The 27,552-nt window shown below is 40.1% G+C and overlaps 1 protein-coding gene across 2 annotated transcripts in view; it reads left to right on the forward strand.

Moving 5' to 3' along the window:
• col23a1a (collagen type XXIII alpha 1 chain a) overlaps positions 1-26,807 on the forward strand; it is a 117,354-nt gene extending 90,547 nt beyond the window's left edge. The window contains exons 6-33 of one of the 2 annotated variants that reach the window (XM_029441538.1): positions 3,728-3,754; positions 3,841-3,867; positions 5,943-5,969; positions 6,843-6,869; positions 11,178-11,252; positions 12,939-13,055; positions 16,227-16,253; positions 16,374-16,400; positions 16,533-16,586; positions 16,690-16,749; positions 16,894-16,938; positions 17,045-17,122; positions 17,320-17,343; positions 20,302-20,346; positions 20,455-20,499; positions 20,605-20,685; positions 20,777-20,830; positions 21,306-21,371; positions 21,473-21,499; positions 21,586-21,645; positions 21,725-21,796; positions 21,902-21,928; positions 22,051-22,104; positions 22,208-22,294; positions 22,466-22,564; positions 23,194-23,232; positions 23,423-23,431; positions 24,046-26,807. In XM_029441538.1, coding sequence (XP_029297398.1) covers positions 3,728-3,754; positions 3,841-3,867; positions 5,943-5,969; positions 6,843-6,869; positions 11,178-11,252; positions 12,939-13,055; positions 16,227-16,253; positions 16,374-16,400; positions 16,533-16,586; positions 16,690-16,749; positions 16,894-16,938; positions 17,045-17,122; positions 17,320-17,343; positions 20,302-20,346; positions 20,455-20,499; positions 20,605-20,685; positions 20,777-20,830; positions 21,306-21,371; positions 21,473-21,499; positions 21,586-21,645; positions 21,725-21,796; positions 21,902-21,928; positions 22,051-22,104; positions 22,208-22,294; positions 22,466-22,564; positions 23,194-23,232; positions 23,423-23,431; positions 24,046-24,096 — 1,431 coding nt within the window. In that variant the 3' untranslated portion in view covers positions 24,097-26,807. The remainder of the gene's footprint in view (positions 1-3,727; positions 3,755-3,840; positions 3,868-5,942; positions 5,970-6,842; positions 6,870-11,177; positions 11,253-12,938; positions 13,056-16,226; positions 16,254-16,373; positions 16,401-16,532; positions 16,587-16,689; positions 16,750-16,893; positions 16,939-17,044; positions 17,123-17,319; positions 17,344-20,301; positions 20,347-20,454; positions 20,500-20,604; positions 20,686-20,776; positions 20,831-21,305; positions 21,372-21,472; positions 21,500-21,585; positions 21,646-21,724; positions 21,797-21,901; positions 21,929-22,050; positions 22,105-22,207; positions 22,295-22,465; positions 22,565-23,193; positions 23,233-23,422; positions 23,432-24,045) is intronic. The other variant, XM_029441539.1, reaches the window with a different exon arrangement.
• Positions 26,808-27,552: the final 745 nt, after the last annotated feature.

The following is a 27,552-nucleotide window of genomic DNA, read 5'->3' on the forward strand; positions in this document are numbered from 1 at the left end:
CACGTGATTAGGCTCATTGAGGCTAATGTGTGCGACACACTACCATGTGTGTTTTCAGCTGAGACGTCTGCTCTGATGTGCAGACACCAAGTTTTCACGCAGCATCCTCAACAATTACACCGTACTGGATAATTAGCAGTCTGCACCACAGGAAGTACAATAAAGACAGTACAGACACCCCTCGCCCCGTTTCATTGGGGTTAAGACACACGTATACATGTATGAGCATGCACACACACACACACAAGCATAGACACAGACATATGCCCCCCTGCAGGCCAAGTTATTTTCCAGAAATGTGCATAAAGCCATCTAATTGGTGGGAATGCTGAGTCTAACTTTTTTTTTTCTACTAAGGGACGCTGCAGGACAAGATGGCAATGTAGACTAGAAATACACACAAAGAACCACACACACACACATAAAGAAAAAGGCATTATTTCGTCTTGAGGTTTTGGTGGTAATCTCAGGCCTATTTTCTCACTTTTTGTCAACATTAATCTTCCATTTTCTTTTTTTTTATGTTCCTCTATCCATCCTTTTATTCTGCGGCCTGATCCATTTGCGGTGTGAGATGAACATTTTTTACTAGTGGCTTTTTTTTGTTCAGCCCGTTGAATTCCAGCTCTTCTTCCCGCCTTGCAGATTGTTGTGTGCTGTAAATGTGTACCACGCTGGAGGTACAGTGTAACAACGCAGCTATACAGAAAGAAACACACAGAATATATTAAGGGTCACACATCAACATCTAATATCCCTTGGCTCCTGTGACTCTTATTCTTATGTATATAAACCTTACTGGCTCATTTTGCCTTTGGTTTCAGTTGAAAGTTCCTTCTGACCTCATTTGCTGATTTAAGTTAGGCTCATATATTTTAAAGTATCTCCTTTGGTCATAGAAAGGCTTCTTGGACTTGTATTGTTGGTTGAGTTATTGCTCCAGGTGGTTATAGTAATTCTGGGTCTTATTATTATTCCATATTGGATAAATTAGTAGGTCACAGGGGTGCTGGTGTATGCAAACTGTCTGCTGCCAGATATTAGCTAAAGGCTTTTATTGTTGAGAATAAACCCACTCTTCCACACACACAAAGGAAGAGGCACACACAGCTTTAATACCTACTGTTCACAGGCTACTGTGTGGCTTGTTAGCAGCCATAAATCAGTCTGTTTTTGCTCTGGTTCAGACTTTGCAGCAGCCAATGACCTCACCATGTGCACATTGTCTACTCATCCTTGCGAGTCTTGCCGCTGCCAGATGCAGAAAGATGCCTACATACACACATGTATAGATCCAGAGACATGGACACATATTGCAGGAAAATAATTCACAGTGACTTTTGTAGTCTCACTCAAATTCTTACACTTTAATTCCTGACATGACGAACACATCATGCTGCATTTAACAGAGTGGTGAAATGACAACCTGCCCTGTACTGTAAGTAGCATCCAGTATTACATCCTCACTCTTGACATTCCTCTCAATTTAAGACAGTCATGGTGAAATTATTGCCGATTGGTCCCAGTAATTATTTCCACCCCAGTCTCAGCCACCTACTGCTGATTTCAGGGGCCCTCAATCAAAAAGACATCGGGAGCCTCAAAGGCTTTTCTGCTGTATTTTTTATAACTCTCTTTTATACAAACTAACCACTTAGGTTTTTTTATGATAGTTTATAGCCATTGCCGTCCCATTACAAGACTAGAGAGGGGCAGCAAACGATCAGATGAAGTAGTAATGAGAACCGCTCCAAAGTATCATTCCCCCCTTCCTGCTTCTACTCTTCCAACGTCCTTATGTGCCCACTGTCCATCCATCAAAGCAGGCAGTGACGACACTGTGGCAGGTTTTCACTACCGGACCTCAGGCCAGATCGCACCCATGGGGCTGGTAAATCAGGGAGATGAAGAGAAAAGCCCAAGTTATGGAAGCCATCCAAGTCCAGAGATGGAGATTGTAAATGATGGTTTCCAGTCTGCAGAGTCACCAGGGGCCAGTTGCTTTAACTTAGTTTAAAACTCGTCTTGGCGTTAGACTGGCCTTAGGTTGTCAGGTCAGACTATACTAATTCAGCCTTTCTGTTGCATAAATATTAAGACTAACCTAGTTTGAGGGAGGAAAGTTAGCCACCTCTCTCCCTGGCTGAAATGAGAAGCTTTGTTTCTATGGGAATAACTGTTAGTACGTCAGTTAGCAAACTATTTCAACAGTTTATCCTTTGCTTCTTTGGCTTCTTGTAGCCTACCATATCTTTTCTGAACATCTTTAATGGTTCTAACAGCCGTTGGATTTCTGCTGTTTACCTTTTCCTTTTATTTTCTCAAGCAGCCTACTGTTGATTCATATTTCCGTTAAGTTGATTGAAACTACTTAATAACACACTTTCTTCTGCATTGTATTCCTCTAGCAGACAAAGGTTGTCAGCGGGTTTAACATTCTCTCTGTGAAGTGTCTTATTTCACATATAGTCCGAGGACTGTGAGGGGTTGAGCAACCCACAACTCAAGGGACCCTGTAGAAACTGTTAACTTAACTTTGAGTACTGTCATTAAGGAGGAAGTCAACACCAGCGTTTACTACATACATCACATTTAAGTGTTTTTGGAACACTTGATCCAACTGTTCCTTTATGTTTGAAAAGGGATCTAAAGATGTGTGTCTTTGAACTGAATGTTGCTTTGCAGAGGAGGTTCAATGACTGCTCGGCTGTTTTTATTGAGGTAAACAAAGTGGACTACTCCAACTGCTGTGTCAGCCCTTGTGTGAGGCTGGATAGGGACTTTAAACATACTTAACCGCCTGCTGGATTACCTCATCACCACAAACATACAGAGACACGGTAGATGTGCGGTGGTGTGGAAGTTTCATACAGCTGGACCAAATCCACCCAGAGTCTATCGTGTTGGACACCACACTCTAAATCTTCGAATAATTATAAACCACCTGGAAACGTCTTAATATTTGAGTCTCATGTGTGCACTCAAACCAACCACACACACAGTTAAATGGGGCAGGATATACATAGAACGTTTGTATAAAAAGTTCTTCATTTTGCTATTTTTTCATCCAATAATTGCAGCTGTTTCTCTCTGTCGTTTACAAGCACGCTTTTTTTACTGTCCTCCTTGAAACGTTTGTCTTGTCAAATTCACTTAACTGTTTTTCCTAAGCTAAGATCATTTACATTGTTTCCTGGGAGATACGGAGACAAGACTCAAACATTACTACTAATAAATAACAGCCAGTTTATGATATTTTGAAAGAGGGAAGAAAGTTTTGTCTGTGGATTTAAACAAATAGTGTCTTAATCATATTCTTTGTTCACAGCAAACTTACAACAGACATTTTTGAAGCAACTCATTAAAGGAAATGCACTCATTCACTTTCTTTCTGAGATTATCACGTCTCAATTCTGTATGCTAAATATGTAGTTAGAGACGGGATACTCTTAGTTTAAATAGGAAATAGCTAGCTTGACTCTGTCTTACGGTAAAAAAAAAAAACATTTGATCTCATCTGTACAAAAACCTGAATGTAAAAATGAGTTATAGGGGTTATGTGCCGGACTTTTTATGTGTCACAGTGATTAGATAGGCCTAAAATAATAGTTGTGTGTTTCTATCTCATGGCAAGAAAGTAAATAATCATATTTCCCAAAAAGGCACCTACTCATTTAATGGTTCTGTGTCTCTCTTTTGTAATGTCTCTTTATCTGACCTACAACAGGGTCCTCTTGGCTTGGATGGGAAACCAGTGAGTATTCACACAATCAAATGTGTGAAACATGCTTTAAGTGACTGACAATAGTTTGATTTTAACTCTGTTTTTTCTCCGCTCAGGGTTTTCCAGGTCCCAAGGGAAGCCCGGTATGACACCACACACCTGTTGTCTTGTTTTAGTTTGCTTATAACACAATTACACTGAAGCAATGTATTCTCAATGATTTTCTGTGAATGCAGGTGGGTATTTGATGATGAAGTAAGACAGGTGATGGTTTGCTAAACCATCACCTGTCTTACTTCATCAATCATCTTTACTGTTCCTAAGGGAACGTTGAAACTAAGTGAAAAAACACGGTAGCAGTCTTGTTTCTTGTTCCACCTCTTAAGTCATCCCAGGGCTCACAGCCACGGGGGACTCATGGCTCAACTTAACCGAGTGCTGAAATCCCCTTTGCACTTCACCTCTGAGTCTCATCTATCACCCTTCCCCTGAAACCCTGCCGCACCCCCAGACACACCCAGCTGTAGCGTGGAAACAGGGGAAGCAGAGCGAATGGGTTACACACCAGTGGGAAAAGTGAGAGAGAGAATAAAGTTTATAACCTCTACAGGGGCTCTTTAAAAAGTCATTATAGTGCCCTCCCTAGCACCCCCGTCTCTGGGCACTTTAACCACGAGAAGGACGAGTCGTCTGCTGAAATGTAAACTCCTCACAGCATAATGAGAGCTGTTTGAATAGCTCCTCTCTAAACACCATTAAGCTGTTGTTTCCTGCAAAAGGAGACCTCAAGCTGGGTCTCTCATTTAAGAGGATTCTCCTCATCGCAGAGCGTCTGCCGTAAAACCCCAACAGGTGTGACTCAGACCAGAGTCGCCTAAGTACTCTGTGTGGGGGAAGATGAAGAAAAGCAGTTTGATTTGTTGATGGACGACGGTCGGCCACAACACAGAGGGTTAGCCTACAGGAATAAATGTAAGTTTAAAGCAATACTGACAAGAGAAAAGTTAGTTCGAGCACCATTAACTAAAAAAACAAAGATAAAAACTGACCATGAACAAAAACAATTTGAAACTGGAGCTTTCGAACACATCTTGTGGCCTTCATCAGTGGATAGAGTTTGCTCAGTTGTCATGGATACAGTTTAGTTGAAAAGGTGGAAAACGTCCCAAAAAATATTGAAAATATTCTAGATGCATTTTATACACGTTTCAAAATGCTACTTGATACTCTCCACATTTCTGTTTTCTTTAGTGACGTCGGGATTTCACAAAGTTAGCTTGATTTGAACACTGATTGCGTTGACTTTATGAGTTTGTACTTGGATTAAAGAGGCTGAACTGAAATTGAAAATCCCCCCTGATAATTACACACCTACCGGAGGAGTGGAGGAGTCACTTCCTCCTCCTCCATCTCTTCTCTCTCTGATCAGAAGGAGAGAGCAGAGCATGCAGGAGATAAGCTGCAGCCTGTCATCATGTGGCCAGTCACATTAACAACAAACTGCTTATCCTCTGCACCGGACCCCCCTCTTCAGTACTCCTGAAGACAATTAGAGCTCCAGTCCAGACAAAATGTCTGCCAGACAGAGAAGATGTGAGGAAAGGGGGAACAAATCAGAAAAGGGAGACTTCACGCCAGATCGTATGGCAGATTTAGAGACTGAATAAAAGCCGAATGAGTGAGTGAAAAGAACAGGCAGTTTAGAGAGCAGAGATGTGAAAAGGGGGGATTGAGCTGTAAGAGGTAAGACCTGCTCACTGTATCCATTTTTAGAGAGACAGTGGCTGAGATCAGAGACAGTTGGTGGCAGGAGTCCCTGTAGTCCTATCTGTCAGTCGGCCGTTTGTGGTGCCGCCACTCTTGGGGTCCTTGTGCCACTGAGACAGGCAGACAGAGAGAGGGCACATCACAGCCCCACTGACAGGGATCAGCCAATCTGTGGGCCTGGTGTTCATGAGACGATATCAAACTGCACAACACACAGAACACATAGGCCTGTAGAGCGTGTATTAAGTTAGCATTTGTGAAATATTCTCAGACAAAAGTGACTTGTGATTGAGCAGTCTCCATAGCACAGCTGCATTAGGTGGTATTACTGCCTTGCTTTACCATTTTATTTAATGCTTCCTGGTAGCAGATGAAGCTGTAATGTATGTTTCTCCTACGATAACTGATTTATCTTGACCAACTGTCTCCGATTATCTCGTCCTTCCTACAGGGACCAGCCGGACTCAAGGGAGAAAAGGTATGCTTCAACAACCCTGCCAGACAAGTCAATGCACTGTATGGATGTATTTCTCACATTCGTTTACAGCCGGACAGCTTCAGAAAGACTCAGTCACACACATTTACACACAACCTCACAGGTGTTCTCTGCATCGCCCTCCCATGTTCACGTTTTCACTGCGCGCCCATCAAACGAGCCATAGATTACATGTAGTTATGTAGGAGCTCGTATGTCTCTGCACATTCTCACGTCAAGGGGCACTAAACAGGTTTACAGGCCTTCTGCAGGGCGCGATTATAGCCAGATGTTTTCCCGCTCTGTGAACCTCTGCCCAGCCCGAGATGTGAGCAACCGTAATAACTGAAAGAGCTGGCAGAGAAGACTCATGCATGTGGTCATTTGTGTACACACACCGATGTGTAACTTTATGTGTGTACGTTTTTTTGCGCTCAAGCGAAAATTGTCCAGATAAGCGCAACCACAAGAACAACTGCAGTAAACAGCATCTGTCAGAGCAGGATTCAGTCTGATGAGCGGGGATTGTAAATGACAGGTGATGCTGGGGTTTGGAAAATTGGCTCTTTTCTCATGTAATCATGCTTGCTCTGAGATGAGAACATGAACTCCAAATCCTCATCAGAAACAACAACCTCCAGCATGTGTGCTCCCACTTCTACTACCATCGTGTCTCGTCAAATGATTTATGCAGTAAATGTCGACTTCCTGAGATGTTTTGGGTACAGATGACCTTCCTTCCCGTACACAAGTATTCGTTTTTAAACCTGTCTGTCGCAGCTCTACAGTAGCAGTATTTCATTGCATGCCTTGTCCTGTGTGTATATACAGTGGTAATAACTGCTGACAATTATCATTTTCCTGTTTTTCACCCAGGGTGACCAAGGAGACGCTGGGCCAAGGGTAAGTCATGTTTTATGTATTTTATGTATAGGGGAAACGTGTGAAAATGTTTGTCACAGTTTTATGTGTATTTTAGAAGCTATTTTTCACTACAGCTGACCTGGCTGAAAATACCTTTCCTGTTATGTTCCTCAGCAGATCTTTGCAATTTAAAAATGAGCTTCCATTTAAATCTTCCTTACAGCTTTTGTCTTCTTTTGTCTTTCTCTGTCTCCTTTTTTGATTTTCACTGCCTTTTTAAGGTCATTAGAAGACACACATTTTTTGTGAAGTAAAAAAACAAAAAAAAGAATTAAGCATCATTTGGGAACTTTAGAAAATCTATCTTTGCCGTTTCCCGTTATGGAAAGAACCAAAAGTTAAACAACAAGGTCATAACTAATAACTAGAGTTTACAAAATTCCATAAAGCCATTACTTTAAAGGACATTTTCACTTTTTTGCCAAGATTGAAATGTGAAGATTGAGAAGAAGACACCACTCAGTAATCTACGCCAACACAGGGAACATACGCAGCAGGAGAAGGCCTGAGATTCAAACACAAACCAGACAGAGTAACAGACCATCACAAATTGGAAATCAAAGGAGTTTTTATAAAATCTAAAAAACTACTCATCATTTTCTTGTCATCACGCTGGGGGGACAATGTGCTCGTGCAAACCTGAAAACTTCTGATGAAGTTTAGTCACTTTACCCACATAACATTTAACACTCAATGCTTTTAATAATTCAGACGAAAAGTGTGTTTACCCTGCGTGGCTTCCCCAGCAACTGCACCAACAAAGTCCTGCTCCTATGATGAGGTTTGAGTTGCCCACATCTCCAAAGCCAGAGATGACAAATGATGATATTAAAGAACTTTGGAAATATTTAAACGTCACCATCAAAACCCGATGGTTGGGGCGGTGAGGCAAAGCTGCGATCTCGTCGAAACCAAACTATGTTTTTTTAATATTACAGAGTAACCTTGCTCAGCATCTGGTCCATGTTGTCAATGTTGTCTTTTCATGTGATATGATTCCACCCACTATGAGATCTATGTAATTATCTCCTATTTCATTCACTGTGGTTTTAAAATAAGCCCCATGTGCTTTACATAGTAGGCGGCTTGGAGTCTTTGAAGAAGGCATGTACCCCATGAATCCTGAATGTTGTTTTTTCTAGTTGTTGTGATTATGTTGAGAATATAATATCAGGTCATGGTCGCATGCAAGGAAATCTTAGTTAAATTGTAGAAACATAGCATAGAACTGAAATGGTTAGTCATTTATCAATAATTAATCTGCAATCATTTCGATAATTGTATATTATTTTTTAAGAAAACATTTAGTTCACCGGTTGCAGCTTCCTAAGTCTGAATATTTTCTGTTCTCTTGGTCTTCTAATTGAATAACTTTGGATTGATCTGACGAAACAAACTACAATAACGCTTCTTTTCCTCTAATGTTTTTTGTTTCATGATGGATTTTGACTTAACTTTTCACAAAACCAGATATATTTAGATCTATATGTTTATATACATTCAGCAAATTCAGATAAGTCATGTGGATAGCAGAAGCTTATAATAACTGACGTAGCCCAACAAAAGAAATAATAACAATAACCATTAGTTTCTAAAGGGCTATAACTACATTCACCAGACAAAAACTATTAGCCAGTCATTTCTATATTGGCAGTGGTCTTTTCTTGATGATCATAACTCTGACTTTGAGCCACTTACACTTTCAAAATACTCCCACATTAAGTATTTATAAAAACTACAAATGTTCCTCTTAAAAAGGCTTTTAGCCACTTGCTGCTTGTCTTTATTGTTTCTAAGATTATTTAAAACATATCCAACAAATGAGGTTTAGAATAATAATTAGAAATAGATGTGTAGTCATAAATCTATTCAGAGTTGGAACCTGACCATATTGGCATGACATTGTGTGTTGCAATGATGAATGAATGCCTATTGTTTTATAGCAGAGCACAAATGGAGTGTAAATTTGACAGAGCAGCGCAGCAGAACAATGTTTATGATGCGGCTCAGAAACATTACAGGAATTCCTGATTTCTATCAAGGCCTACGCCATTTGATTTTCCACCATATCCCTTCAGATTTTGAGGTAATAGTTTGTGCAAGAATTAAATATTTTTGGCATTCTGCTTTATATACTTCTTCCAAATGGTAAATATTGCATTTGGACAAGGCTTCTGGAGCTTGGATGTCCTTGGATAAGTCTGCAGGCGAAAAACCTCAGAGTATCGCTTAGAGACACAGGTTTGGTTCAAAATAAACCATGCAGCTCCTCAAACTCCTGTATTTATGAATGAGGTTTGGCACTTAGGTACATTTTCATAGATATGGCAAATGAAAAACTGTTGGTCTCTGAATGCTTAAAACATGATTTTCCTAACAGCTATGAATCAAAGCCCACTGAGGTTGAGCAGATAAAAGGTGGCAGTACATCATCAGTGAATAAGCTCAGTCATCACCTTGCCCTGATCTCAACATTGTACGCTGATTTACCTCTGAACTCTACAAAAGGATGAGAGAAAACATGTGAAAACAGGAAGTGGCAATGAATCTCTGTCAATGTGACTTCCTGTCAGTCCATCATTTTCAGTGCATTTGTCAGGCTGAATCTGGTCGCAGATCAGATTACAAACACAGGATAACCGGGATGATAAAGCACAATCAGATGTGACAATAGGTCACATGGAGGGCATCTTTCTCCAAAACAACCTTTATTGAATGGCATAAAGATGGTAGCCATTTTTCCCAGCCTCCATTATGTCACATTCATATGTAGGACATTGTCAATGCATGTTTAGGTTTGTCTGGCGGCTGTGTTGAAAGACAAGCCATGATGAGAGTTTCATCCCCAGCCAAAGCCTTCCTCTTTCCTCCCCCGTAGCAGCTACAAAAAGGCCATGGTTAGACGGGGTTCCAATGTTGAATAGCTGTTTGTCTTAGTATCTATTTTATATTTCTTATTTGACTGCTGAGCTGACCTGCTGTCTCTCTCAAACACATGTCATTGTACCGTTAACCCTGTGTTAACCTGCATTTGACAAATAAAACTGGAAACTTGATCAGCCTAAATTCTGATGAGAACGAGGTAAAGGGGAATCCCACTGTGAAACAGCGTATTCTCTTATGAGATGTTTAAGGAGCATATGTGTATGTGGTCTCCATGGTGGGGACAGTGTGAATGAGTGAATGTGACAGCAAAGGGGGGGAGGAGTGTACAGGCAAGGAGAGGAGGAGGAGGAGGGGTCTTCGGTGTCGGAAAAACCTCAGATATGAGCCATGAGCGGGCTAGCAGCTCTCCTTCTTTCTCTCCCTACTATCCCCCTGCTGTTCATCCTCCCTCCTCTTTTGGATCTTGTCTCTATCCTTCCGTCCTTGTGTTTTCAGAGGGAACTCAACCAGAGAAGCAACACGGTGCTCCGAGCTCTGTGGCGGCAGACAAACTCTGCTCCTTTCAGCTTGACAGACAATCATCACAGTTACTGTGTGTCGGCTGGAAAGAGCAAAGCCACCTCTGTTTGGTTTGGTCACATAGGAAAGGATGGGAAGACATTCAATGGAACACACATACACACACACACACACACACACACACACACACACACACACACACACACACACACACACACACACACACACACACGCACAATTAAATATAGGTTTGAGTGAGAGACCCAGGATATTGTTTCTGAAAGGGCAAAGGGGACAGTTACAGGGTCTCAGTTTTGATTTCTCAGTTTTATTGAAACACATGTCTCACTATTTGCAGATGATGAGTTTCTGATCATTTGTAAATGTGTATCTATCTTGTCACGAGACTTGAGCCTTTTTCAACCTCGTTGGTATGCTACAAGTTGCTCACCTCTTCCTTTCTCACTTCCTCTCTCCAGGGTCCTCCTAACTACAGCACATATGCAGGTCTGCACAGTAATCAGATTCTCACTGTCAAGGTTTGTTCCTCTGAGCGAAGTGTTCTGTAGTCCTCCCAGCAGTTAGGCTGCTGATCTGTCACTATCCCTGCAGATAGAGGAGCAAAACACTCTTCTTGAGCTTTCTCTTTTGGCTTACAGCTTCAGAGGCTGCTGAACTCTCATCTGTTTTTTCCACAGCAGTCATTTCCCTCTTGGTTGGACTCTCAGCTGCGCTCTCTTAATTAACTATGAGTTTCTGACTTATTTACTCATTTATCTCTTGCTCTTCTTTTCTCTTTTGTCCTTCAACACCCTCCATCCTCTCTTTTTCCACTCTTTCCTTTTTCTACTTTTTGTCCCTGCTGCACCTCTTGCATCTCAGATGGTCTTCCCCAGATATGACCATGGCTTTCTCGTTGGAGAGCAATCCAGTAGCTTTCAGAGACGCTTTCTGAAGGTAGACCACAACTAAGGCATGTGTGCACTTTTAACACTTTAACCAACCTTTCTTATGCATGTTCTGATCAGCCATCCGTTCTTTCATACTTTCTCAGTCATGTTGCATGTCATTGATTTCATGAAGTTTTCCCGTGTGTGTTTCCTCGTGTAGATGTATTAACATGACTTATTATGTGAAATTGTTTATATAAGTTCTTAAGCATCCTAAAATGTAGGAAAACATCTTGGAAGATGAACCACACACATTTCAGAGAGCCTCAAGAAATGTGTGCTTCTCATTACAAGGAGAATAGAAGAGCTTTGTTGGCCACAGTTTAGTTCAAGCCTGAGCTTAATAGAGACATAATAATTATCAGTGCAAGAAAATAAGTTTTTAGTCTATTTGAAGGTCTTGGTAATATAATTATCTTGAAAGGGCTTGATGTACCATGTTGCTTGCCACAACAAAGCAAACCCTAATGCACCACATGTCTGTAGAGATGAGAGGGTGCAGAGGAAGTGTCACCATGTGACTATATAGACAACACTGAGCCTACATCCTCTTCAGTGGTGAGCAGGACTTTTAGTGCGTTAATGGTTTCTGTTTGCCATAAGCATGAGGGTCCCCAGTTAGATGTTAATCCAGTGATGAAAAGATCTTTAACAGGAGGTGACAGTTCCTTTTGTTTTTTTAAAGCATTAACAGAAAGAAACAGATCACGTTGTTCTCAGTTAACAATTGGAAGTGCATTTGTCAGCATGGGTGTGTTTAATTTTGTGGCTTAATATCAGTCTGACTCACAAGATGAAGGCTGCTGCTGTGGGCAACTCCACTCTCCCCAAGGCTCCCTGTGTTGGCACTTCTTAAATCTCTACCACGACTAGCAAATTAAGCTAATAAGCTACATGCTAATGGTGGAAAAGTTTAATTTAGATTTTGAACTATGCAGAAAGGCCTACATGGTTAATTCTGTGTATTGTATAATAAATGTTTTTAGATTGACACTAAATCATGGCTATTTATATGTGAAAGGAGTTGCTCATAGTGATGTACCCACAGAGGATAATCACCCGCAGATCTCCTCAGCTCATCTTTTAGTATAGTGTAATATAATGTTGTTTTCGGCAGTTTCAGCTCTTTTCATTAAAAAACATGTAAACCCACCGCAGCACAAAACCACAGATAGACAAAGTTAGCAACCAGTTAGTGGAACATTTAGTAGATAAAAAGCAGATGAGTTAGAGGAGACCAAAAAAAGCTTGAGGAGAGTGAATATTGGACACGAACAAATGAATTCTAATGTTGCTCCCTACCCACTGGATGAGTAAATAAACAACTGCTTGCTAACAAATTCCCTATATCAACGTAAAGGTTGATGATATTTCAGTCGTTTCTGCCAGCTAAGGTGCCAAAAAATTAATTGCTGAAGGTTTCAGGAATATGTTTTGAATATTTGCTGCATCTCAAAGTGAATTTGTCATATTTTGTGGACCAAATATATTTAGGCCTGCCTTTAACCATTCTGACTGGTTTAAGAAACGCAGGTTTCTGCCACTACTTTCACCTGTACTGACACAGACAAGCATAGACTAAAGGCAATCAAAGACGAAGAACTATTTATAAAAAATATGTTTTGCTAAGAAAAGACACATTTTTAATGTCATTATTTTCCTTATTCTTCTGTTGTTGTTTTTTCTTCTTCAGGGTGACCAAGGCCAGGCTGGAGCCGCTGGTCCTCCTGGTCCGCCGGGTCCCCCCGGTCCCCGAGGCCCCCCTGGGAACACAGGCAAGGACGGGCCACGTGGCCCTGCTGGCGAGTCGGTAAGAGCTTCTCCTCAAGCATCACAATGCCAAATGTACACCCACTACACTATACAATGCACCCATACACACCCACACACTCCACTTAGTTGCTGTTATTCTCATCCTTCTCCATCATCCCCCCCTTTCCTCATCCTCAAACTTACACCACAAAGAATGTAGTCCCGTAAAGCACCTCAGTCATCAGGGGCTGCTGTTACACCAATTGTGTTGACCTGGTAGGGTTCAACCGCAGGGTGTGACAGATTGCAAATGTGTGTGTGTATGTGTGTGAAAGTGCATTTATACACATGCATTCAGGGGGAAAGGGTCTATGCAGTAAATTGAAGTGAACCCATATTCTCATTCTTCGGGGTTTGCTAGTGAGCTGTGGCTTACCTAAAAGCTCCCAGAATAGCAACTCTACTCCTGGCCTCATCTGTTTTGTGTAAGACGGCGGCCACAAAGTTCTCCAACACGCCCCCAATTCTCCCACCCTCCTACCACGACTGTGTCGCTGTGCACCCCTGAAACAGATATGCCACTGCGGCGAGTTCATGGTCAGTTTGCTGGCCTCACCAAACAATAGTTGTACTCCTCGCCTGAGGCAGTTTATGTTTCTCAAAATGTACTTTCTGCTTCCCATAGTTTAGTTCGTATGCAGCGGCAGCTTAAAGCTGTGGTTGTAGGATGGAAGCGAGAGAGAGAGGCTATGAAGGTTATTGTTGTTTAACCAAATGAAGGAATAAATGCTCTGTTACCCTCAACTGGCACAGGACAGTAAAGGGATTCAAGTGGAAAAAGTTTGTTTCAGTGTGGGTGAGTGGAGAGCTTACGCAGAACTGACAAAAGAGAAAGCCAGCACATCGCACAAAATTACTTAAAGCATACGGGTCCAAGAGAGAGGGCCCGTCCTGTAAATGGATTCTCCAAGTTGATTAAAGGCGCTGCAAAACCCGTAACAGCAAAACAAAGCAGAGTGGCGCTAAGAGCTCCATGTTGTGGGCAGATGTCTGAGTAGGTTGAGCAGGAGAAAGTGAGCAAGGCTGCCAGTGTGGGTGTCCTTGAACCAGTGTTGTTTGTATCTAGTGGAAGGAAAAGTTGCAGCTAGTTTCTGTCTGATGGGTTGCTTCATGAAACTGCTGGATGTGTCCATAAAAAACATTTGCTTTACTTCAACATTAGGGAATTAAGTTAAGTTAAGGAAATCACTTTAGTAGTAAATTTAGTATCGTTTGCATTTGGAAATGTATCTGACATCTGAATGGCTCTTCATCCATCCTTTTAGCACTCCGGATAAAAGTAGTAATAAAAACTATATGCAACGTGATTTGTTTCCCACTGCTGTGGAGGAGGGATCAAAACACTAGGAGAGTGAGGAAAGAGGTTAAAAAGCTGCTCGACCAACTGAGGATGGAAGGGAGAGGGGGAGAGAGATGAGAGAGAGGGAGAGAGAGAGAAAACGAGAGGGAGGGAGAGGGAGAGAGAGGGAGGGAGAGAGAGGGAGAGAGAGGGAGGGAGGGAGAGAGAGAGAGGGAGAGAGAGAGAGAGAGAGAGAGAGAGAGAGAGAGAGAGAGAGAGAGAGGAGAGAGAGAGAGGGAGAGGGAGAGGGAGAGAGAGAGAGAGAGAACAAAAGAGGGGGGGAGAGAGAGGGGAAGAGGGGGAGAGAGGGAGGGAGGGAGGGAGGGAGAGAGAGAGCGGGAGAACCCCAGTAGGTCTCTCACCTAAATAAGCCAAATCACTGATTGACAGATTCCAGAAAAAGAACATGTAATGCTCTCTTGGTGTTTGTGTGGAGGGGAGGTTCTCATCACTCATCATATACCAAGTCCTGGCTCAGGGCTCCATAGCAGGGCTATTATCATAAACTGAAACTAAACGATATATTTTAAGTAAAACTAAACTGAAACAATATTCCCTGATTAAAGATAAACTCGTAAAAATAAAAATTAATGAATTTAAGTTTTTGTTTTTCCAGCTATAATATATCACTACTTAATCTCAGACTAACTGTAGACGAGGATGCAAACATGTAAAGTGACTCGTGGGAAAATGCAACGGTTTCATCCCAGTAAACAACAACAAAGGCATGAATTTGAGTGTGGTCGTGAAAAAGTAGGCAACTTAAGTTAATTCCCAAATCGAAAGATTTAAAGATTGTGGCCATTTCTACACAGTTCTCCAACCATGTATTTTGTATAAACCTGTATGTAACTAGATACATCTGAGACATTATACCTGGCCCAAACTAAAACTAAACTAAATATATAAAAGCTAAAAGTAAACATTTCTGAAAAACCAAAACTTAACTAAAACTAGCAAACAGATTCTGAAAACTAAACTAAACAAAATACAAATAAGATAAAAACGTATTTCAAATTCAAAACGTATCTTGCTCCATAGTCATCTCCTGCCAATTGCAAAAAAACAAAAAACATTCTATACAGGTGGGTGACACGTTAAAGGAAAAAAACAACAGAAAGTGTCTTAATAATTATGGTTGTTGTTGTTATTCTTCCATTTGGTGTTTTCATGATGGTGGTAGTTAGCGCTGTCTAACGTCGCAGTCCAAAATCTCCCAGGTGTTCAATTGAGATCTGGTGACCGTGACGGCCGTAGCATATGAAACCATTCAGTGAGTCTTCGTGCCCTGTGGAAGCATCTGCATCTTGTTTTTCCTTTTGTGTCCCGTCATTTGTTCAAAAAGCATATTCTGGCGCCGAAAAAGTGTTTTCTAGATTCGAGTCCATGGACTGGTCATGATTTATGAAACACTGACATCTAGTGGCTGAAGTGGTTTGACTCTTTAAAGGAGATTTACCTGAAGTCCAGAGCTAGGTTAGGAAGGTTCCTAACTGAGTGAAATAGCAGCCATGAAAGGAACTGTTGGAATTCTCTAAATGCTAAGGAAAGGTGCTTCAATGCCGTTACACAATGCCTTGCAGCAGCAACATTTGACAAGATGCACGCCCACCGTTGCATTCATTTTGTAGCCTAGGTTAAGTGCAGTCAGGGTCTCTTTGCACCGTGGTTGTCTTTTCCTGAGTCCTTATGAATTTTCCTTCACATCTTTACTTGCTCCCATAACGTTTTCCATCGAGGTCAAGGAGTGGTTAGGAAAGGACTTAAGACATAATGTTTTTGACTCTTCGACTACAGCCAATAACTACGTTCCTCTTTTGTCTTCCTCAGGGTTTTCCAGGTCGGGATGGCATTGACGTGAGTGCAGTTTAAATCCACTTCAAGCAATCTGATGTTTAATTATTATTATTACCAGTCTGTGGTGATGATTTGTCTTTGTCTGGATAATAATGTTAACCAAATATATTTCTGCCTCAGGGGCCACAAGGATTGCCTGGGAAGCCGGTACGATCATTAATGGATTACTGACTTAACTTAATTGCCTTACTTCCTCAAATTACTTGTGATGTTTTCTACAGAAGTCATGTGACCAAAACTTTTTACTTTTCACATTTATTGACTGTTATGAACTGACAGGGAGAAAATGGTGAGCCAGGCTATTCAGGGCAACAGGGTCCTCCAGGAGCGAAGGTACAGATATGTGTGACTCATCAGTTATCATATGTTGCATGCTGACTATTTCAATGTATCTGTCTTTTCATGCATTGCCGTTGAATGTTGTGTGTGAAAACAGGGTGAGGCAGGTGTGGGAGAAAAAGGAGAGAGAGGCATGGATGGACTCTCAGGATTTAAGGTAGAAGACTGATTAAAACAATACGCACAGCAATAATTTGTACTTTTCTTAGTCATAACATGTTTTCTACTCTATAATAAAAATGTTACGTGTCTATTGTCTGAGAGATTTTTACCATAATATGCCATATGTGTGATCAAACAGGGAGACAAAGGGGAAATAGGAGAGCAAGGACCACAGGGATCCATGGTATGTGTCGTATCCCTCTAAAATAATTATGTTATAAACTCTTGTAATGTTATTATCTTCAGTTGTTTATGTATATCTCGTTCATTTCTCTCCGTCCCTGCCTCAGGGTTATACTGGCGAAAAAGGCACCACAGGCTCCTCAGACATCATCGACTTCAATGGGAAACTTCTAGATGCTTTCCAGGTGAGTGACATTAAAGCGTCAATGAGACCAGATTTATGGTTGCATCATATATTCCATCAGACATGTGTTACTGAATCTCAAGTTAGGCATCAGTCAAAACGTAAACAAGACCAGAAATGGTAGCGTGGTAAGAAACATGTCTGACTTCTTCTTCTTTTTACCGCAAAACTGAACATGTCGCCATTTCTTTTTGACAGGCCATCAACACCATCAGTGTTTCGGTAAACTGCTGTTTCTGCATGGTTTTGGTGGAGTGATCAGTAACTAACAACTATAATGATGCATAGACTTGCATAGGCACATACACACTGCGTGTATCTGCACCTTATCCCACCTGCTTCAGCCAGTGGATTTGTGTGTTTTTGTAGTCGCACTCTACACAAACTACGTACTTCAGAAGTATTGGATGTCACTCTAGAGGGCCACATCTAAAGGGTATTGCTCTTGTGTATTCATTTGGGATAAAACGCACAGCCCCAGCAAATGTAGTACAGCTGTGCTCTTCTATCAGATAACACGTAGCCTAAAGAAGCATGCTTAATCATGCAAAACAATCAACAGCCTTTGTTACATTGTTCTGCGTGTGTTTCCATGCTATGTGTCCAACGTGCCTCACAAGATACATGGCTGCAACTCGCTATAGGGAAGCATGGTGTTTTTTTAATCCATACACTCATATCTGAGTGCACAAGGGAAAGGAGGGGAGGGGAACTCCTCATAGTCGCCACAGTCTCCGTTTCATATCCCTCTCATAAGCAAGACCCTTTGATTCTGCCATGGACCGTGCTACATGCTAATAACAGATGACTCTCTCTGCAGTGGGGTGTGTATTTGATTAAAAACCACTATACACCAGGTCCCCTCGGACCTGATCTGAAATGGGCTCCTGCATGCAACACTGTAGACAGCACCATGAGACAGTTACAAAGGAGTCAGTGAAAACATGAACTTGAGATCTTATCAGAAAACTCTTGCCAAATCACACGAAGGTCTCGGCTAGAGTTCTATCTATGAAGCGGCGAATGCTCATTGGCCACCCAGCTTGTGTTATGATCCATTCACTTGTTTGTGTGAAAAGCCGTATTGGTTTCATCTGTGGTGAAATTTTAGGGGATGATGAATTTGGTTAAAAACCATGCTGAAATTGGTTGCCTGTTTACAGTCATTCATTTTACAGCTTTTTGGATAATTATTTGCATGAGTAGCCTTCACTTTCCATCGATGTAATAGCTCAGATCAAGTAGATGTTTGTAAACATCTCTTGGTTTCCATGGCTTAAACTGAAGACAAATGAAAACTTAGAAATAGGAAAAAGGGAGAGAATCAGCATGTACACATCCCAGAGGCAACATGGGTTCCTTTTTTTATGACTTCAAGGTGGCCAAGGACTTCAGAGGGAGAAGTAATAAGTGTAACATTGTGGATGTAGAGATTATAGAGCGTGATTTAAGAGGATGTCACTCATCATTCAACCAGCATAGAAGACGGCATGGGATGGATGTGATGAGCTATTCTTCATCCATCGTTAGTGTTAGATAAAGTCACGTGACTGTTGAGTTTCTCCATCTTTTGTGCAACAGTCTCATTCTGCATCAAAACAATAACAGAATGAAAAATGATGCCAGACTAGTGTGCACCACAAACCACATTCAGCACAATCTTTGTAAAATAAAATTGCTTCAAGTTGGTTGGGATCAGCGAACAGAGTGATCGAGAGAAAGAAATCATCAACTTTGTTTACTGTCAGGCTTGCGTGGTGAAATCCATCAGCTTTGTTGTATTGCTTTGTGTTGGCCCATGTTCAAGTCTTATGGTGGAGTTCAATGAGTTTGCAGTTTTTTCACCATTGTGATAAAGAGTATACATTCATATATATATATATATATATATATATATATATATATAGATATAGATAGAGAGAGAGAGAGAGAGGAGAGAGAGAGATCGAGAGAGAGAGAGAGCAGAGAGAGAGATAGAAGGAGACGCGGGAGCACAAGGGGGAGAGAGACGAGAGAGAGAGAGACAGAGGAGAGAGCGGTAGGAGAGAGAGCGAGAGAGCTAGGTAGGAGAGAGAGAGAGAGGTAGGAGAGAGAGAGAGAGAGAGAGAGAGAGAGAGAGAGAGAGAGAGTAGAGAGAGAGACAGAGATGCGAGACAGAGAGACCAGAGCAGACAGAGGAGGACAGAGAAGAGAGACAGAGAGGACAGAGAGACAGAGAGACATAGAGAGAAGAGAGAGATAGTATTAGAGCTAGAGAGAGATGAGAAGAAGAGAGAGAGAGAGAGAGGGATGGATAGAGAGAGAGAGGGATGGATAGAGAGAGAGAGAGAGAGAGAGAGAGAGAGAGAGAGAGAGATAGAGAGAGAAGAGAGATATAGACAGAGAGATAGAGAGGATAGAAGAGAGAGATAGAGAGAGAGAGAGATAAGAGATAGAGAGATAAGAGATAATAGAGATATATATAGATAGAGATATAGAGAGAAAGATATAGATAGATATATATATACACACATTCATATATAGATATAGAGATATATAGATATATATATATAAACAACATATAATATAACAACATTCATATATATATATATATATATATATATATATATACACATTCATATATATATATATATATATATATATATAAACACACATTCATATATATATATATATATATATATACACACACTTCATATATATATCTAGATATTATATATTATATATATATATATAATTATATATATATATATATATATATATATAATATATATATATATACAAATACGTCTGTAAATGAAATTTAAGCGGCTATAATCAGTATTTTTACATTTACAATGGGCGGCAGGACTACTTGTATGTGAAACAGTTATAGTGAAGAACAGATAGAGAATTATCTCTGCAGCTCTCTTCAGCTCTCTGGACCTTTTCAGCAAGTTTCAGGTCTTACTTTTTCCTTCCAACCCGCAAAGAAATGCTAATGTTGCTCCGTAACTGCTGGATGTGCAAATAGTTTATCATATAAACTTTAAAGGTGGTGATGTTGCATTTACGGCTTGTTTCCACTGCCCTCAAGTGGCCATAACATTATTGCAGGTGCAGGATGAATACATTGATTAGACACATCATCATAAAGTTTATCTGGGCATATTAATCACTCGCTCCACTTCTTTCTTTTTGCAGGGCCCACCTGGACCACCTGGACCCCCAGGCCCTTCCGGGGGAAAGGTAAGGTGCTCTGTCATCTTACCAGTGCACTGCTTCAGCTTCTAAAATTAAGTTAGATGTTGTGTCATATTCATCGAGTGAATCTTTCCTCTCTTTGTCGTCTACCAGGGTGAACTTGGTTTACCTGGGCCGGCAGGAGTTGATGGACAGAAGGTATGGTTGTGAAATTACACACAGGATGATTAAATGTCTTCTATCATTGCTTATGCTTTTCTATGGAACTGAACATGACATCTCTTCTTGATGCTTTGCCTCCAGGGACCTAAAGGTGACTTGGGTGAGACGGGACCAGTTGGCCACAGAGGAGAGATGGGAGAGATGGGGCTCTCTGGGCCTGCTGTAAGTAGTGACAGTAAATATGTTTCTCTGATACACAAACGGTGAAAAGAACATAAACAGCTAGAAGTTAATCTTGCTCTTTGTGGGTCAGGGTATGGACGGACACAAAGGAGAGAAAGGCGACTGCAGGATGGATGACAACCTGGTTAGTGTAACACACGTGCAATACAACATTCACCCATATATGTGTATGATATCAGCACAGACACATCGGGGCCAACAACTAGAAGGACTATACCAGTAATCGTGTGTGTCTCAACCTTTTTTAAGTTAAAGCCATCTTCTGATTGTTAAAATATTTCCAATGACCACCTTCCCACCTTTCCTCACCACACACTTTGGATCTTTTACTGGCGAAGGGTTTTCTCCCACATAGCTTTAAACCGACATTATGCATTTTAATTTGACATATTGTATTTATGTGAATTCTTGAGCATATTTAGATACAACAATAACTACCATTGTAAATTACCAAAAACAATATGTTTTAATCTAACCATTTAGCAATACATCCTCTGAGGCCCACTGGTTTAGCTGTTTAGTCCAATTTATTCCCTCACTGTACATTTTTGATTTTTTTTTTACTTTTTCTAATTTCTTCTTATTTCGATGGTGCTCAGGTTCAAATGATTTCCCAACCAGGCCCCCCTGGCCCACCAGGGATTCCCGGGTCCCCTGGATCCATGGTGAGAACTTATAATCACTATCCAAATCCAGGTAGAAACTATTCAAGTCAAGTTTGTTTGCACCTGTAGTTGTCACACTCACAATACACAATGTTTTTCAGGGGCTGCATGGTATGCCTGGTCCTAAGGTAAGAACCCCATGCATCTACAGTAGCATATGGTGGAGGCTATGACTTGTTGTTTGGTACTCAGTGTCCATGACTTTCTGATGCAGGGTGAGCCTGGATTCGGGATGAAGGGAGAGAGGGGGGACTCTGGTGCTCCTGGACTCAGAGTAAGTGACCCACTATGATCGTAATAAAACATGATATACATGGACATGATACAGTATTGATAATTTACTTTAACTGCAGGGATTAGACGGTACCCAGGGCCTTACTGGGTCTTCAGGATTAGTGGGTCTTCCAGGTGCAAAGGGAGAAAAAGTAAGCGCCCGATCGCCTCCATAAATGTGTTTACAAAATATTTTTATCGTCTTCAAATAAACATACAGTACATTATGATTTATATTTGTGAATGTGTGTTTGCAGGGCAGACCAGGAGAACCTGGACTAGATGTAAGTTCCTCACTGGGAATTTCTATCTTGACATTTTTAATGAGATAAATTTCAATTGAATTAAACTTTAACGTGTGTCAGTTGTAAACTGCCTTCTGACTCGTTTGTGCTTTTATGTCCAGGGTTTCCCGGGTCTGATGGGAGGCAAAGGTGATCGAGGGGAAAGAGGAGACAAGGTTAGTACAGGATGCAGAAAGAAATATTTAATTATTTTCATCAAAACACAACCAATTAAAAGAAATCATTCTCAACGCTTTTCTCTGTCCTCCTCGTGCTCAGGGTGACAGGGGATCAGTGGGAAAGAGAGGCCTAAAGGGCCAGAAGGGAGAGCAGGGTCCTCCAGGCCTGGACCAGCCTTGTCCTGTGGTATGTCACCTCCACACACACACATGCTGTAATACTCCACATTTTAACCGATTTATTTACTCAACTTTCCTCTCACCTACAGTATTTCCCCTCCTCTTCCTCTCATTTTCCATGTGTTTCTCTGAGTTTCCTCCTCAATGTTGTGAATGTGTAAATGGCTCTTGCTGACAGGGTTGTGGTGAGACTAAAGGTGTGTCTGAGGAGGCTGGGCTTTCTCCCCCTCCACCTCCTCCTCTTCCTCCTTCCGGCCCTGAGGCCCCCTGTCCTGTGGTACAGTATCTCTGTCTCCTTTTTTTCTCCTCTCGCATCACTATTTATGCATCTGCCATTGCTATTTTCTATTCACACACTTTGTTCCGTGTCTTTTTCAATCTCTCAGACTCTGTTATGCCCAATATTTATCTATATGATCAGACATTGTGTTTTTAATTTGTGAGATGAAGATGAAGAGACAAAGATTTAACATTATTCTAACCGACAAACTAACTGAAAAGAAAGAAAAAAGGAAATAGACACATACATAGAGAACAAGAGATTATTATTTTTTGATATGCTCATTCAATTTCAGGTATAAATGACAACTATTCATTTAAATAAAGGGGCTAAAAAAAACTGAGAATGAGACTGTGTTAGAATAATTAGAAGTCTTCGTTTTGAAGAAAATTTCAGATAACAACTAGAAATTCAATAACAACATCATTTTTGAGCAGGTATTCTCTTTTGCTTGAATTTGTTTTTATATAGCTCAACCTCCACCTTTTTGTTTTCTTTAATAACATCAGTTTAGTGTTAGGGAGTGTACAGGTATTTAGATCAGCAGGTCTGTGAGGTGTGTTAAAGCTTGCGTCACATGACATTTTCTTGCTTGTTAACATTCCTCTGCTGTTTTCTCTCTGCAGGGACAGGATGGGATGCCCATACCAGGCTGCTGGCACAAGGTGAGAGTTAAGAGATCAAAAGAAATGTTAAAGCATATTGTTTACTAATTAAATGATTAGCATTGTATTATGAGACAACAGCTGGCATAGTCGGGGAATAGTAAAAAGCTAACAATGTGCAACCAAAGCATACATTATTACTCATGGTATGTCAACATTTATTTCATTGCTTGACTCTGATTTTAAACAGGGGCATTTTGTAAGTATATAACAGTGGGTGAGCTTGTAATTGTAAAGCATGGGTTTTTGAGATCAATAATTATGTTTGGATTTTAATTTGATATGCTACTAATAATCAATCCCCACCATTCTTCTTTTGCAGTGATGACTAACCAGCAGCATGGAATTTGTACATATTGATATGGTATATATTGCAATTACACCAACAACCCTCTCCCTTTTCACCTTTTTTTTTTTTTTCTTAAAACGTTTTATATAATATATTGAGATTTTTTTTTAACAAGGACATTTTTGAGTCTACAGTATTACCAAAACTTTTTTTTAAACTCTAGAGATCCAGTGTTGTTGAGAATGCAGCTATGTTTTGAAGAGAAGAAACTGAACTGGCAGTTGGACTCTTACTTTGAAGGACAGTCCAAATGACAGTGTTGGAGTGCCTTAACAGTCTAGCGGCCTTACTAACAAAGCCTGACTTGCTGCCTGATTGTAATCATGAACACTGTATGGATATAACAGTGTGTGCACTCACCCACTCTCACGGATGCCTGGATGGATGTACAGATCTCTTTGGGGGTGGCAGACTGAGGAATGTGGGTCAGTACTCTCTTCTCCTCTCTCTGTTTTCTAAAAAAGGAGGAAATGGCGAAACAGAAGCTCAAACGCAAGCGTCTCTCTCAGCCCTGAAGGGGTGCGGGGCCTGGTGGAGAAAGGACACATAGACAGGCAGAGAGCACACAAGGGGCACATCGGCCTTTATGAAGCAGAGCGATGCCTCAGTGTCATGCTGAACACTCAGATCCTCTGTTATGGAAACTCTCCAGGAGGGGGCGACAGAGAACCCTGCATTTCTACATTCACTTGAGAAGTAAAGACACACCTGTGACTGATGATGTTGCACAATAGCTTCATAACCAGTCAAAGTTATTTGGGAGTCACTGACGTCACTGGCACATAAGGAAGGATTTACTGCACAGATACATTGAACAAGTTGTGGTGATCTCTTGTATGGCTCTTTTTTAAGGTTTTCACTAATTAAATGCATGATCATAACAAGGCTCAGTGTTGTTTAGCATCCTGACAGCTTGTATGACTTGTGGTCCCTCGTTGAAACCTCAAACGACAGTAGATTTATTTTCATTTGCAATAAGCAGTCTTTAATAGTCTTTCCATTTAAACAAGCCGCTCAGAAAGGTCAGACCTTTTTATGGTTTACACTTGTAGCAGTGGTGACTTTTTTGTGTGGTGTTTTGTTTTCTCTTGTTATATTCTTACCTATTTGTGTCCAGTTACATTTTGCATTCCTGTGCATTGCCATGTTTGTGAGGTATATAATGAAACTTCAAGGCCAGATTTGAAGGAACCATTTACAGTATTCGTGATAAATCAGTGTTTCAGTTGCCTTGACAAATGATCACCAATCAAATTATTTTTCTTAATAATTTTCAGTGTAACTGATTCATTTTCACTGATCCTTTAATCACTGATGAAGACATGTTTAATTATTGATGCCAATTTGCTCTGGACAACAGTGTAAGTTCTTGCTGCTGACTTAAATGTGTGTTGTTTGTTTGATAATTTGTCATTTGGACTGAAGGATTTGGATCAAAGTTATACACAACCATTGTTTTTGGGGTAATTATTAATTTTTACTCAGCAGTACATCTTGGGTCAATGGTTTATAACTGTCAGTTATTTTGCATTGTCTGTGTGCTTTTTTCAATTATCACAAAAAGTTTTTGTCTTGACTATCAGATGACTGTCATTGGTGTGTTTTGGTCTTTGCAAAAAAAAAATTTCTCAGATGGAATAATTTGTTGGCGCTTAAATACTTTTATGTACCAGTTTAAAGCTCCACTCTGCACATCCATAAGCAAAACCACACACATGTCCACAGCTACATGTGGATCATTGCTTAAAGGAATGTTGAACATAGGAAAAAAAAATTGTACTTAAGTTTACTGATATGCAATTTTCTAATATGTTGCGACATGTATACAGGACAGAGATTAGATGGAGTTGTTCTTTGGTTCTGTTTACATGGACAGAAATACATAGACATGAATGGAATATTTTCTACATTGATATTAGTTGCTATTTTTGATACAATATAAATAGCATTCATCAATATATATATTGTGGTTAATCGCTAGGCATGACTGACTAGCAATCATTTACAACATTTTCATTGTTAGCCTGAATATGAACAATCTGAATGTTTTATTGGTTGATTATCTTCAATATCATCATTATACAGGCTGCTAAACATTGCTAATTCCAATTCAAAAATCACAAACATTTCAACATTTGCAAATTTCAAACAGGGTCAGTATTTCCAAAGTTTGAAATACTTTGATATGATTTTATACAAGATTTTCAAATTAATTAGAGGAACACAAATGGATTGGTGATGTGTGAAAAAGTGAAGATGGAATTTGCTATTCCACTTAGGTACATTGTTCAAAGGCCAATGTATTAGAAATATAACAGAGTTGGTTGAGTTCCTTCTGAATCCAGAAAACACAGTTTACATTGGTAACGCTGACTTCCTCTTTGTCATTAAACATATCCAAAAGCGGGCTCACATTATGTCACAATAGTCATGATGTAGGTCACATTTCCCTGCAGTGGTAGTCCATGTTTAGGTCTGAAATGACAGTGTGTAACATTACTTATTTTCAGCTTTATTTTTGCAATGATTATTTTACAGTATACCTGAAAAGTGCAAATTTGAATTACTGACATCACACAAGGCCATTTCCATATCAGTAGATACATCTTTTAACTTTAAAAGGGTTTTGTATGAAAGGTCATTACATAATATTAAACTTGTGAGTTTAAAGGTATTCTAAAAATGTTTTCTATAAAATGAAAATCTATAAATGAGTTGCATATCATTGAGCTAAAATAGAATAGCTGACATATACAACATTTATTTGAGAATCAGAACAAATGTATGTTGACTGAGAAGTTGAAAGCAGAATAGTTTAACTGTAAATCACACCGTTCTTAGCATTATTTCACTAGAAGCTGATAGTTATCTGTCACTTAACATTATCATATGTGTTTATTTCTTTAGCAGATTCTATCAGTTTCAGTTGCAAGGCTAAGTGGAGTCAGTAAACGGCACAGTGTCTGAATACAGTTTGGTGTTTTAGCAAGTCATATATCACAGTATTAGCTTGACTTTGTGAGAATGTTTTTTGGTTGTGTATTTGGTTGTAAAAGAATTAAGCTATTTTTGTAATTACTTGTCTAAAAATGTATAACGTGAAATCTGGTCAACATGTAGACTGAAGTAAACTCCAGTTTTATGTTGTTGTTTTTTGTCTATTAAATCATAATCATGTAAAACAATTCAGTTTCTTTCATTTAACATTAATACAACATGAAGATGTTCTACCAACCCTACCTCATATTGCATGTATAAAAATGCAATGATATAACCCTTAGGAATGTAATTTCTCTCTTTTTTATAAGTAAACATAACATTTTATTATCCTGAAGGAAATTAATTTGATCAAAGAGAAAGAAAACTCACAAGCTGTGTAAAAAATAAAAAATAAAAACTCAATATAACACAATTGACTTATAATAAAAAAGAACATTACCAGAACATATGGTCCTGTAAGTTAAATATATGCACATGTGTTTCAATACATATTTACACAAAGTATCAACAATTACAATCAGAGGCCAATACACCAGGAGGGCTGGCTCTGTAGTGGGCACAGAGCTGGACTCCCTGGTGACAGTAGCAGAGAGAAGGAACCTTGATAAACTGTCATCCATCCTGGACAACGCCCACCACCCCCTGCACAGCACATTCACCAGGCAGAGGAGCGTGTTCAGCGGCAGACTGCTGTCCCTGTCCTGCTCCACAGACAGGCTCAATAACTCTTTTGTCCCCCTGGCCATAAGACTGTACAACTCCTCTCAGTGATGGCCGGGGGATTACAACTTTTGTAATTATTTATAACAGTCTGTATTTTTACATTTGTATTTATAATGTACAGCCTTTATCGCTTATTTTAAATTTTATTTGTACTTACTTTTTAATGGAGGGAGGGGGGGGGGGTGTAATGTTAAAAAAAATTATAATGTATAATGTCTTTTAAGCTACTGGATGCCTAAATTTCCCTC

Source organism: Cottoperca gobio, chromosome 10 (genome assembly GCF_900634415.1).
Source record: "Cottoperca gobio chromosome 10, fCotGob3.1, whole genome shotgun sequence".
NCBI classification, from domain to species: domain Eukaryota; kingdom Metazoa; phylum Chordata; class Actinopteri; order Perciformes; family Bovichtidae; genus Cottoperca; species Cottoperca gobio.